The sequence below is a fragment of the Hermetia illucens genome, chromosome 2 (assembly GCF_905115235.1).
Source record: "Hermetia illucens chromosome 2, iHerIll2.2.curated.20191125, whole genome shotgun sequence".
NCBI lineage: Eukaryota > Metazoa > Arthropoda > Insecta > Diptera > Stratiomyidae > Hermetia > Hermetia illucens.
This window is the reverse complement of record NC_051850.1, coordinates 30,238,034-30,252,452: the sequence shown is the minus strand read 5'-3', so window position 1 is coordinate 30,252,452 and position 14,419 is coordinate 30,238,034. Positions and strand designations below refer to the sequence as shown.

Genomic DNA, 14,419 nt, shown 5'->3' with positions numbered 1-14,419 from the left:
TAGCTGTCCGGCAAAGGCAGTCACATCTTTAAGGGACTTTAAGGGATATACCCTAGTGGCACCGGAACCTAATGAGAAGAGAGGCCTGAAAACTCTTCAACCAGACAAAACTAACCGGGAACTGACAGGGGGATAAAAACACACTGATGACGTATAGCAACGCGTTAAGGAAAACAAAACGAAATAGCTCATGGATTTTGTGAATGGATTGAACAAATCACAAAAGCATGCAGGCTGAACAAAACTACAGCCAACGATTGGACAATATTATCTGTTTGTCTCAAGAAGAAATGTAGTTCATTTACTGATAATGCGCCTTAGAACTGATATCCAGGGGTACTATCCCACGGCAGAAGACAGCATTCCACCTGATACCCTGATAGCAGATAGCAGGAAAAAGACGGAAAAACCCCTAAAATAGGTATGATCGGAAGGTTGAGTAAGATGGACAATGAGCACCTTCAACCCTCTAAATCATTCCGAGTGAATGGCAGTTTCCGAGCATTATTATCGAGGGGTCTAGATATCATTGTTGGAACTCTTCTAAGGATGATAAGGGCAGGATAGCCATAGGATGTATAACAAGTTCATGGAAGCGAGCGAAAATGATCTTTATGCCGAAAGCGAACAAAAAGGATTCTTTTTACCCTAAATCTTTCAGACCGGTTTGCCTGAAATCGATTGTACTGAAAACAGATAGGTAGGCAGAAGTGCCGACAGGTGCAAATCCTATCCTATTGAACACTATTCAAGGTTATCCACAGGGTCGGGTACTTCGAATTTAGATGATAATGGACTACTAGGAGAAGTGGTTCAGGGTTACACTGACGATGTTGTATTAATCTGTAGTAGCGAACATAAGGATTGAGAAATACTAGTACCTGTTGCAGGGTGACGTGGCTGTGCATCACGGCAGTCAAACCCACCATCGACCAATTAACTAGGAAGCGCAGGCTTCACCGCCTGAAAACCATTAGACTACATGGCATAGAGACTGAACAACAAGCAGACGCCAAATTTTTGGGAATTCCAAAAACTGCTTTGCAAGACGCATATTATGTCATATGTCGAAAAGCTACAACGATCTTGATGACTTGCGGGTCCACAACAACAATGTTGCAGTGTATAAAAATAGTAAGACTAATAAATACCTAATCTCTGCAGATGGAACCAAACTTAACACAATAGCTAGAGAGTAACAAAAACTTCAAAGACTGGCTTCTGTGCGAATCACTGGAGCAATGAGAGCACGCCAAATGGCATCCCCGGAGCTCCTTCTCGATCTTCATGTACAGATGCAAGCAAGGAGAACAATCTGAGTATGCCTAGGGGTATCAGCGGGGCAGAGAGCTGCCTACTGAAAAGAAGATCGACATTTTTTCTAGGCTACATGTATCGAGAATTATTGAAACCAAACGATATCATGGCAATAAGAGAAATTTGAAGCACGATGAAGTAACAGGGCACACTGGAATAGTTTGACAGTGACCTACAGCTTAAACCAGCAACGGATTACCTAGTACACTGACACTGTGAGTCCCTTACAGCAGAGAAAGAAGACGCCGAGGCCATTGGTCCAAGAAAAACATACTGTAAACCACTAGGCAAGCAGACTAGCATACTTCATGTAGAAATATACGCCAGAGATGGACGGAGCTCTTTCAAGATTCAATTGAAAATATAGCTGCGGCTACTAAGGTCCATCCAGGTGAAGTTTAAATTGGTGTAGCAATGCGTTAATGGACCAAATACGCTCAACTCGTACCGGAGGGTCTAGATACTCTGGCCATATTGGGTTAGAAGGCTATGAGGTAGTGGATGAGCTGACGTGATTGGAGGATATGAATCCAAGTTCTCGAAGGATCCCTTACACCTCACCCAGAAGAGTCTTAACATTATAATGGGAATACTCACTGCTCATTGCAGGCTCAATTGCCAAATGGATATATGCTGACACTGTCTGGAAATTCTGTGAGAAAAATGATGAAACATTCATACATTATCTAAAGCCGTGCATCAGGAGGAATACATAATACTAGATGCCAGGCTAAAACACCTGGAAGTAGGGGACTTCTTAGGATTCCCGTCGGTTACAGGCTTGATCGACATACACAGTAGTTCATCTAGGACGCCACTATTAATATGATTACGCGGAAGAGATACGTGGTACACTGTTAGGTTGCTTCGACTTGGGAAGAGGACGAGAGAAGTAGGTAAGCCCCGAAAAGCGAAACACGCCGAAATAGCTGAAGTTAAAGGAATAATAGAGGACCTACAAAGTATTTACCACGGACCAGAGTCTTCTGAATCTGAGATGTTTCCTGATTTACTTCATTGGAAACCATATTTCTTTAGAACCCTCAGGTTATCGTAATAGAGCAAGTGTATTCTCTAAGGTTTGGTATTTTTAATATTCTTAAAGTCGTTTTTAAGGCCAGAAAAAGAAAAGACCATTCACGTGGTCAAATTGTATATAAAATTTATTTTCTTCACGTTGAAACTTTTTCCCGTTTATGTCGAATTCTGAGCTGCCACAAACTACAAAGCTTCTTACATTCCAAATCCCAAACATTCGAATAAAGTCGTATTGGCCGCATGGATGGAACTCCCAAAGGACAATAGACATTTGATATCAGTCAACTTTGATGAGTAGATTTTTTTGTTCTTGTTATAATATTGTATCTGGTAATAAAATGACAATTCTCTTTAGTTCTTCTCAAGCCAATGACCTTTCCATTGATCCCTGAGTATTACAAGTCAATCTCTTCCTCACCCCTTAATTGGCTTCTTTCAATTGGTAACGGCTGAATGGTATGCTATCAGTGTCTCTGTGTAGCTGACCTGTATAAGCGGCTTAACCAATTTTCTTGGAAACAAAGTCAACCAACTTTTCCTCAAAATGAAGTGAAAACAAACGTACTCATCGATTCCAAAATCTTTCGTTATCGGGGACGAATTCCACAATAACCTATCCCCATTCCCTTCTCTGTATTGGCTTTGTACTGGATCATTTTACCCGGCCCTGAAGTCATTACACCTCTCACAGCGAAGCTGTTCTCCCGGCGTGTTCAGTAAAAATAGAGTCCTATCCTCTGTCAGTTCAGTTGTTAGAAAGGTAATCGGATTTTGCTCCATGAAGTGTAATAACAGCGGAGTAGATATCGCTTGGCATCATTCATACATTTATTATAAACAATAAGCAGAGAAGCGAGTCCAAGGCAGCTTCTATTTCGACCCCTCGTTAAATCGAAATCGATACAGTACGAGTATAACTTATTCAATAGCCTACACGACTACGTGCTTGGAATAATTTCACTTTGTTTCGTTTGTGACATAATAAACCCATTGAGTGGGGGGTTGGGATGCTCCCACTTCAAAGAAAGACAACGCGAAGTTACACTGTTCCCAGCCAATTTGAACAACAGTCGCACATATCGCTGGAAGGGGGATGTCCGGGGTGAGTTTTACAACATTTTCATTTTATTTTAATAAATTCTGCTGAGTTCCTGGGGGTAGAAAGGAAGAGGGCGGGCAGCTGCAGCATGCAACCTACATATCCAAGTTCTTTGTAACAAGATTTCACAACTGATGAGGGTACGTATCTGGTGGAATTTCCCACATATTTCGCTCAAACATTGATGGAAATGCAGGAACTTTTTCTACCATAAAGTTGTGTGCTTGTAAAAGGAAAGTATTGGACCATGTACCACGTTGGAAAAGCGTTTCCACAAGTCGTTTAAATATAATTTAAAAGGAACTAAGGCAATATCCGTAGCTAGATGATGACCACTCTCCATCAATCTTATGCAACATTGTATCCTTTGGGAACGAATATATAATTCGTCCTTGGAAGGAGTACCTGCTCACAGTACTATACCTTGGAAATTACATTTTTAATTAGGTTAATGCGGAACTCACCTGTTTGGCCCTTGCCGAGCGTTTTCTCCAGACGGTACGGCCCGACATATTGATGATTTTCCGCGGGTGCATTATTTTCCTTCTGCATTTTCGAATCGGTTGATGTATCCGCCTTACAGCTACGCTGGTCGTAATCCGTTGTCGTATCCGTTTTGAAGAGATTTTATTTTGTCGCTCCTTTCCACTGAGAGAAATCTTATCTAATTTCCGTGATATCCTTCATTTGTTCTCGTCGTCCATTTTCAGGGTTCGCTACTGGAAGGAATTTATTGAATTTTTATTATTGACATCAATTTTTCGATGGAGACATTTTATTGGGATAATGGAATTTAGAAAGGTTACTAATACGTGGAGTACATGGAATATTTGCTGTAGTCAATGTGTCTTACAAGTTCACAACAAAGGGGAATTGAATTTAGTCCTTCAACTAAAGCAACTAAAAATTGAGTATCTTTTATCTATAGAATATATAGATAATACTCAATCAGCAACCTTTACACGTGCAGTCCTTAAGGATGACTACTCCTGCACAGCCAGACATTTTGTGTTGACTTTCATTTAGACGTCCTTCAGACAGTTCCAGACAGAACTGACAAATGGAAGCTCCATTAGAATCAACAGAAAAATATTTTGAGAATAAACATTTCAATCTATTCGTCCTTAAAAAGTAGCAACAAGCGTAACTTCTCAAGGAGAAAAAATGACTTTGAGTAAATAACATCAATCATTTCGCATTTTCCCTTACAAGAAAACGGCGCCCAGCGTGGTCAACAGAGGGGGAATACTCACTATAATGTAAATGGCCGGATGAAATCTAAGGCTCCAAAAAGGAAGATAGCAAAATGGACATAGGTTTGCAATCAATCAAAAATTAATCGAATAAATCATTGAGATGATGCCTCGTTTGTCAAGAAAAGGGATGGAAATTGACCAGCAACCAATCCAAAAATTATGGGTTTTGAGAGTTACTGGAAATAAGTTAACTATTGAGCTATAAAACAAAAGCAAAGATTGATATATAGGAAGTTCCCTCTACCTCCCTTCTTTTCACTCAGGAAGTCCGCCATTAGCTATGCTAGTGCAAGCAAAGGGCATTCGACTGGTCATACTGCCAAAAGCGTTTTCGGAACAAATACTTACTCGTCAAAAACAGGAAACTATCGATGACCTTGCCATTAGGCAGATGTGCAAGGGTTAGAGCGTGAAGCTTATGTTCACCGGGATATGCTTTCGATCAGCTCATATACTGGTGGAATGCGCGACAAAGGACACTGTAGAATGGCTTAGGACTATAGTTCTTAAATTGCCTGGGAGCAAAATTCCCAACAGGTGCTGGGAAGCATATACCAACCGCACACATGCAGACAGGGTTTCTTCCTGAAGTCACAGCGCTAGAGGCGGAGAATCTTATGGCTAGGAGAATCACCTAATTATTCAGAATTAGGATCTCCACATGTTATTATGGCGAATCTTCAGAAGCATGGTAGGAGCCAAAGGTAAACTCCTCTCTATCGGGGGAGCTAATCAATTCCTGGAGGCAATCAAACGTCAAGGTTGTCATCACACAAAATATCTGTGCCACAACACGGCTCATCTATAAGTGAGCGGTGACATCTCGAACGGAATAGAGCTAGAAACAATGATGGACGGCCTCAACAGCGTCATCACTGATGCAAATAAGGCCAGCTGGCCGACAGACCGTCAAGTCATCAAGGGGACGTTCCCTGGTGGGATAAGAACCTAGCCAGAATGAGGAAGGAGGCACGAAAGCCTTTCAACCGGACGAAACAAATTAGGGAGTGGCAGAGGTTCAAAAGAGCACTGACCACGTATAGCAACGCGATCAGGGAAGCAAAACGAAAGAGTTTTAGAGAATTTTGTGAAGATATAGAACAAACCACAGAAGCATCCAGGCTACATCTAGCTATAGTCAAAGACAAGGCAATATCTTCTGCCTGTCTGAACAAGGAGAGTGGGGCATTTACCGAGAATAAGGATGACAGGGTACGCCCGCCCCTCAGAACTCGTTTGCCGAGGTCCTACCTCACGGGGGAAGACAATAGTTTTCTGCCTGATACCGCAACAACGGACAGAAGGGGTAAAAAGGTGAGTTGGAAACCAGCAGAGGTATGATCGTAAGCTAGAGTCAGATGGCCAGTCTGAAAACTTTACTTTACTTTCCCAGCAACTTCTGAGAAGCCTAGAAATCATCCTAGGATCTCTCCTAATAGTGGTAAAGGACAGCACAGTCTTGGAATATATTGCAAGGGCATGGAGACGGGCACGAGTGGTCTTCATTCCGAAAGTAGGTAGTAAAAAGGATCCTCTTCACTCTAAAACTTTCAAACCAATCTGCCTAACGTCGTTCGTGTTCAAAACGATGGAGAAGGTCATCTACCACTATATTAGAACTAACGCAATTGCATACACAAAAGTGCATTGTATCAGCTAACGGATGGAGGAACGCACCATGTGCGTTTTTGAACATCAAAAGAGTATTCGATAACACAATATCATTAGCGTAGAGTGTTTTCCACTTTCTTACGGATTAGGACATCTTGTATCGCTGCGTGCTTTACAGAGATACAAGATGCCCTAATCCAGAAGAGAGTGGAAGGCACTTTACGCTGATGATATTGTTTTAATCTGTGGAAGCAAATATAACGATACACTATGTAACAGAATTCAAACCGGACTGCCACTCAGTAGTAACTGGTGCAGAAAGGCGGCACTGCGCGTAAATCCAACCAAGGCCAATCTGAAAACAATATAGTATCATTCACTACGAAGCCAAAGCTTGATTACCCGAGAGCCATTCGATTACATGACATGGAGGTGAAACGAGTAACAAGGGTCAAATATTTGCGAATCACACTAGACCAAAAACAACACTGGAAGACACATGTCGAAAACATATGCCGGAAAGCTACAAGGACTGTGATGACTTACACATCCAGATCCAGGGGTAAAATGAGGTTGCACCCCAAAGATACTACTCTGGATATATCCTACCATAGACAGGACTACTTATTCGGTGGTAACCTGGACAGAAAGAAGTCAACTCAGCACAATAGCCAGGGAGTTACACAAACCTCAAAGACTGGGTTAGGTGTGTATCAGTGGAACAATTCGAATGTGCCCAAAGGTATCCCTGCCGATCCTTCTGGGATTGACTTCTCTCCATCGGCACTCAGAGACGCAGGTGATCTTCAGAATGCCCGGGAATACCAGTTAGGTGGGGAGCTGCCTAAATCGAGGGAAATTTGATATTTTTTCTAGGCGGCATCCCGAATTACTGATGCCAAGGAATAACATGAAAAAGAGGTTCCACTTCGATAAGAAGTTTGAAACACGTTGGAGCAAGAGGGAAATTGGGAGAGCGTGGCATTGATATACGGCTGAAACCAGCGACTAGTTACTTGATACATTGACGGTTCCCTTACGACAGAAGGAGCAGAAGGAAAATGCACTTTGAACCAGTGTGTAAGTATACCAGCATATTTCAGGGGGAAATATACGACATAGACAGATGTGCCTCCTTCAACCTCGAAAGGAACTATAAGAAGCAGAGTATTGATATTCTAATTGTCAGCCAAGCGGCTATGAAGCCACTTAGGTCCTACCAGTTAAATTCCAAACTGGTATGGGAATGCTTCAACAGACTGAATACGCTTGGCTCGGACAATAAGATATGCATACTCTGGGTTAGAAGGCAATGAAGCAGCGGACAAGTTCACAAGGAAAGGAGCGGCGACGTTGCTATACGGGCTGGAGCCATTCTGTGGATTCGAAAACGGGTTCATGGCTATGGCATTGAAAAATGGAGAGAAACGACTGAGGAAATCATACTGGGCGAACTTACCAGGTGTGGAGTCCAGGTTGCTCATGGGGAGAAACGAACCAACAGCTCAAAGGACTGTTTAAACCTCACCAAGAAGAACCTCCGGATTATAGTGGGACTACTCACTAGCCTTTGCTAACTAAACTATCCCCTAGGAAAGCTAGCGATATCTACGGACACTTCCTCCAGGTTCTGTGCAGTGCAGAGTACGACGAAACCTACATGCACATTCTGGGACAGTGTCCGGCACTTGTTCAAAATAAGTCGAGGCACCTGGGAGAATACTTAATATCAGATGCCATGTCATGTCAATATCAAAATCAGTTCATTATTTGCCTCTCTGTCCATCTGTCTGCATGCCTATTTTTTGTTATTTAGGTAGTTTAAATCTTCAAAAGACACTGGCTTAAATGCGCCGGTGTGGGGAACTTTTACCTACTAAAACCACACCCAACTCACCTCCCTGCCCTGTGAAACCACCATTAGGTATGACATCGTGGGGCGGATTTGACTTTAGTTTAGCTAGATATTGTTTGGCGTGGCCTTTCTGATTTCTCCCATCTTTCGCAGTTTACGCTGAAGTAGATTACATTCCAATATTTTTTTCATGCTAGAGTTCTCCGCAAAAAATTTTCGCAATAGCATTCTACTTAGGATTTTCTCTAGGTTTCTACTTCCTTTCACAAATCATGGACATTTGAGGAATACGTACGTTGAGGCCTCTACGACCGCACTGCAGTTTAGACAATCGGCCAATATACTAAAGGTGTCCAGCGACCTGTGTGCTATGACTCTTTTCTGAGTGGTCTCATCGCTGTTGCGTTGTTATAGATCTCTTCTTTCGGGGTTTTTTTCGTCTGTGATCAAAAAAAGATGGACTTGATATTATATATATCCCCCAAATTATCTGCCAAGGCCCCGAAATAATGAATGTCGCATCATCTAAGACGAAGGCAAAGTATGATATATGTAGTGCCGTTCCCCAAAACGGCGCGCACGCAGCCAAATGGAGTCCGCCACTCTGACTGTAATAATAATAATAATCGGATCAAGGCCTTGAAGCGTGTTAGAGCACACATTCAAAACCCTACCGGTACGCTACACCACCTTATGGGAGTCAATGTGGTCAGCATTGTCCTCGCCCATGATTATTACCATGATTAAACTCAGGTACTCATTCACAGCTAATTTTACTGGTATTCGACATCCCAGCCATGATACAAATCCCTCTATCATCAATGAGATTTGAACCGCGACCTCCCGGTATGAGAACCTACCACCCTAACTACCGAACCGTCCGGACATACTCTGACTATAAGCAGCCTATGAGTAAACCGCTACGCTTTCGACATCATTCCTACTAGAGCTTCCACATGTCGTCTAAAATTGTATTTTGCATCTATCATCGCTCCCAAGTATTTGATGACAGCTGAGAAGTAATGATGTGCCGTCTATTTCTAATGAGAGCGTAACTTCTCTTACGACGCCTGATGAAAAGGATCGCTTCCGTCTTTTCTCCGCCAGTACCGGTCCAACGTTTTCTAACCAAGCCTTCAGAACCGATTGCTTCACATAATTATAACTTAGCATCTCCGAGATGCTTTGTACCACAACCAGTGCTACGGCGTCAGTTTACCCACCGCCGTGTTCTCCTCCAGAATCGAAACAATAAATAAATAAATATATCTTTTTCACGATGTTCCGCAGCATTGGACTTAGTGCGGAGTCTTGTTGGATATCCAAGGAGACAGCGTACTCCGTGATTCGTACCAGAGCCTCCATCTTTACCAATAGCTATTGCGCTAGGAGATACATCAACCGTCACCAAGGATTCAACATAAGGCTCCAAATAGCCGAATTGAATGCAGAGCATCGACGATTGATCTGGTTTTACGCCACCCATACTGTCGATCTAAAAGGCCTCCTTGAGTTTCGACCTGCAATCTATTGTATACGAAGATTACCCACTGAAACATTCTCCTCATTGTGTCCAAAACACATATCGCTCTGTAGGAGGATGGTTCATCTGGAGGTTCACCTACCGTCTCCATGATAGTGGCCTAGATTTCACCACGAGGTTCAAGGCCTTACTGCCTCCCTTTCCACCACAAATTTAGAGCTGGAATCGCCGTCACATTCAGACGACGTTGGAAGCTGTCAGTGCCTGTCTTTTGCTGGAGTAATAACCCTTGAACAAGAGGCGAGAGCTCGTGGTCTGCGGAGATGAATGGCCTCTGAATCGCCTCATTACAATTGTATAGGCGCTCCCTCAAAAGTTTGCCTTCGCCTCGGAACTGACCTACTTCAAACATTCCCCCTTGCTCCACATTATAGCTAGTTTGTAGTTTTTGTAAGTTCCATTATATACATGCTGCTTTTGCCCCTGACGGATGCTAGCTGCTGCCCTCTAAGCCATTTATCTGGCACAGTGGCAAGTCGATCGAAGATTGATCGATTCAGCAACATATCTGTAGTTTGGTGCGCGGCCTTATCAACGTCGCTTTCAAAGAAGCCCGGATCAATGGTGCAGTCGGCCCAAATCCGAAATAAACATTTTTTTGCAGACATACTATATTGTTTTTCCGCTCCTCTTACGAGCGCTCTGACCCTAGTCAGCGAACAGATGACTCTGTCTCAGCTCATTAACTTTCAGCTCTGGGTTAGCTGAAATTCTTTCACTATGGAAGGTGGTGATATTCTCAGTCGGATGTGGTCTTGCTTGACACATAAGAGTGGGCTAATTATATGCTGAATCGAATTTGGCTACCAAATATTGTATTGGACTTTGGAGGGCCACCGCATCTGCCATGAAATGAGAACAGCGAATAATAGGAAAACCGGAAGGATTAAGGTACTTTGCTTCTAGTTGACAATACCATTGGAGCTACAACATCCTCTCGCTTGATGTCATGTATGGATACTAACGGTATTAGCACGTTTACCAAGTAAACTGTATTTGCCTTCTTGTATCACCCAGTAACCTAGAAAAAATCAAAGGAGGTTCAAGTGGAAGTGCCCCTCAGTATTCGAATAAACTTGTTGGCCTCAGATGAATGCATTTAGTAGTATAAAACTCCAAAGTAAATCGAATAGTACAATATATGGAACGCTGTCAATGGCATTGGCATAATCAATATAGATGTCAAGAAAATTTCTTTGGTTTATGGACTGGAAAAGTTAGAGAAAGTTACTGCCTAATTGGACCGGTCTGCATCCAAGTGGATTGTCTGTGTTTTTTTTAACATTATCACTATCAACGGCGCAAGAACCAATATCCGGTCTAAGCTTTTTTAAGAAAGGAACTCCACATATGTAGGTTTTGTGCCAAGGTTTACCAATTCAATATACCTAAAAGCTGTCTGGTGTCCTGGCCAATGCCGTCGCCGTATCTGAGGGATAGGCTTCAGGGTTTTCCGACCATTGATATTACTCTTCAATTATTATCCAGAGTCAATGTCTAGATCTTCATACCTTAACCGCCGTTGACAGCGACAAAATTAGAATCACCACCAGATCGAAATGTCTTTTTTATAAGTCGAAAGTCACTTTTGCCAATTAAATTTGCACGGGAAATATGTTACCTCAATTTTCCTAGAAATGGTGTCCAATTTGGTACTTATCTACCATAGAAATTACTCACAAAGAAAACTAGATGAAGTGCGACCAAGTTGCAAGAATGACGCAACCTAACCCCTCAAGTTTCAAAAATGCCTTGAAGTGTGTTAGAACACTTCATTTAAGACCGTAACGATAAACTACAGTACACTGTAGGAGGCAATATGATCAGCATTGTTCTCGCCCGAGATTATTAGTTTGATTTCACTCAGGCACTCTTTCACAGATGAATCGGCTGATATCCGACTTCCAGTCACGATAACAAACCCCTCTGCCACCAATGAGATTTGAACTGCGACCTTCCGCTACGACAGCCCAGCGCTCTAACCACTTGAGCCATCCGACCACTCCGACGATAACTCCTAGTAAAATTTTCCAGTCCCGCTATGTCCCATCATTTATTTGTACACAATTTCACCTTAGTCAGAAACAAGTGTTAGAAATGCATTTCATAGTATACAGCATAACATTCTATGTGCAAACAACAACAAAAAATCATGATCATCTTCGAAATGTTGGAAAATTTATATATTAACCTTCGAAATAATTACATAAATGAATGAGTTTTATAGGAAGTTACAAGGTGAGAGAGTTTTGTTAATAATAATGAAAATAAAAAAAAGATTTTTTTTTAAAATAAGAGGATTTTGGGAAGGAAATAATAAATTGAAAGGAGAGTAATGGAGGTGTTGATGAGAGTTAAGTAGGAGAAAAGGAAATATGCTGCATTCAGGGAAGTGAATCACTTATCCCCTGGTCGCAGGCCAAAGAGAACAAAATGATGTGGATGCTGCGGCGCCACGGCACTATAGCCCAAAACTACATCGCAATACACAAGTGTCAGTCGAAAAGCCATCTCATCGTTGGCCTATCAGAGAATTCTCTGAGGGTTTGAGATGCATCGTACCTGCCTACACAATGGATTGGGCCTCGAAATTTCAATACACGTTCGTTTCATTCCATTTTGAACCTCAACGGGCTGATAGTGGAGAAAAGTACTTTAGTGAATACTGAACCTGCTACCCACTGTGCGGTTGGGATGAAGCGAATAACAAAGTGGTATGCACAATTACCCGGCAATAATTTAGGGGCGGGTTATATATATTCTCAGTGCATTTCATCTGAAGTTTATACTAAACTGGTCTGGAGAGATCGTGATGAAACAATTGCAAGACTCTGTATGTCAGGCGATGCCCAGCGTTGCCTTCGATTCTTGGATCGTGATAGTTTGTGACCAGTCTGCAAGAAGTCAAAATTCTGGTACTTTGTGCGCTTACCCTCTGTAGCACTGCGCTGACATTTACCCATGTATCCTCTTCCTTTCACAACCGGAATTAGGACCGACTGCTGCTGTAAAGCGTAATTTCTCCAGATGCTTCTAGTTTTCACATCGTTGCAGATGCTCCTAGTTTTTTCTAATAATAAAAGCATAAAATAAACTGAAGTAGCTGCTGAAGAACTAGTAAGAGACGACCAGCCGACCAAGGTTCATAGCCTGACATTTACACTTGCACGAAATGCGCACTAGCCTAGAGGAAGCTATTATTATAGGGACTAATTACTTCCTACGACTTAGTGCTACATTCAGAAGAATATTTTGTAATTCCAGCGAGCAATATCGTTTCATTTTATATCGAATAAAAACCAGCCTTGCTTTCTATTATTTACGTCGATTATGACTATTTTTAACCCTATCAGTTTGCAGTGTATCCTTCATATCCTTCCACAAATGAACGGAATATTTACAATATATTGACGTCACTATCTCAATATATCGATTGAATTCCTTTGTCTCTACTAACCTTCATCTTTTCCTTGTGGGAAATTAATAAAAAGAAATTCCAAGTCCAAGACCTTCGTTTTTAATTAAAACAATACAAAATAATTGTCTCTAATTGATGCAAATTTTATTGGATGAAACTCATTCAGGATAATTCCAAACGACTTCACATTCATTCGTGCATTGAAGCGAAATGGTTTTACCAGGTAGGGTTTATCTAGGTATGAAGTGGGTAAGAGGAGAAATGTCTCCTAAAAAACTGAAAACGATGAGTCTTCGGTAGTTTATTGTGAGCAAATTAGATTCAATTAGGAAGGAAACTAGGACGAACTTTTAAGCCTTTTTGAAGTACTGGGAGACTATTATCTCGCAATTGAAGATGCAAGGAAAGAGAAACTCCAATAACGACTAGATTGTACGGAAGTTGGCCGCTTCCGATATAAAGGTTTGGTGATCATCTTGCGTTAGAAATTTCCTATCTACGTTTTTTAATTCGTGCATAGTTAAAAATTCAAAATATTCCTTGCTTTACGGGAGGGTGGGGCATAATGAAAGACGGGGTACAACGAAATAGGCGGTGTACTGAATAAATCGAAACATCTAGTGCAACGGGATTCTGACAAAGAGCGCTGGGGGCGACCACAAACCAAGCCAACAATCGCGCTCTTCCCACAAGTTACGAGACAGACTGCACAGTCCATCCTGTATGTGTTCGATTTTGATAAAAGAATCCGTACAAAAAGCTCAAGGAATAGAGGCTGAAAACGCGTCAAGCAAGTACGCAAAGCCACTAGTAGAGAAAAAGGCACTGACGTCACCACAGTATCAATAATTTCTCCATCACGCAGCACTATTCCTTCAATCCCGATTTTTCCATGTGTCCGTTAATGAGCATTTCCAGGCACCCTTGGCTTACCACTCGTACCGATTGGATAACATCAGAACTATTTGTCAATGTTATTAAGCATTTCATTCATCAGATCTGCAGTTTTGGAGAGAACCTTATTCTACTAATTATCGACAAAGTAGAAATCCGGCGCACAACGGCGCAAGAACCGGTATTCGGTCTAGGCCTGCCTTAATAAGGAACTCCAGACATCCCGGTTTTGCGCCGAGGTCCACCAATTCGATATCCCTGTTCCGTCCCCACGTACTCGAGGCGGGCGATCAGACCCGAGTCTGCAAGGGACTCATCTGAAGTGGCTCTGTCACGAAGCCTCACCGGAGGTTATCTGGTACCATGGGAACCGGGATGGCCCTCTGAT

General features: G+C 42.1%; 1 protein-coding gene across 3 annotated transcripts in view; it reads right to left on the bottom strand.

Moving 5' to 3' along the window:
- The window catches only part of LOC119649861 (serine/threonine-protein kinase BRSK1), a 128,442-nt gene that overhangs the window by 81,170 nt on the left and 32,853 nt on the right, over positions 1-14,419 (bottom strand). For 2 of the 3 annotated variants that reach the window (XM_038052231.1, XM_038052230.1), the window contains exon 2: positions 3,919-4,173. In XM_038052231.1, coding sequence (XP_037908159.1) covers positions 3,919-4,006 — 88 coding nt within the window. In that variant the 5' untranslated portion in view covers positions 4,007-4,173. The remainder of the gene's footprint in view (positions 1-3,918; positions 4,174-14,419) is intronic. The other variant, XM_038052229.1, reaches the window with a different exon arrangement.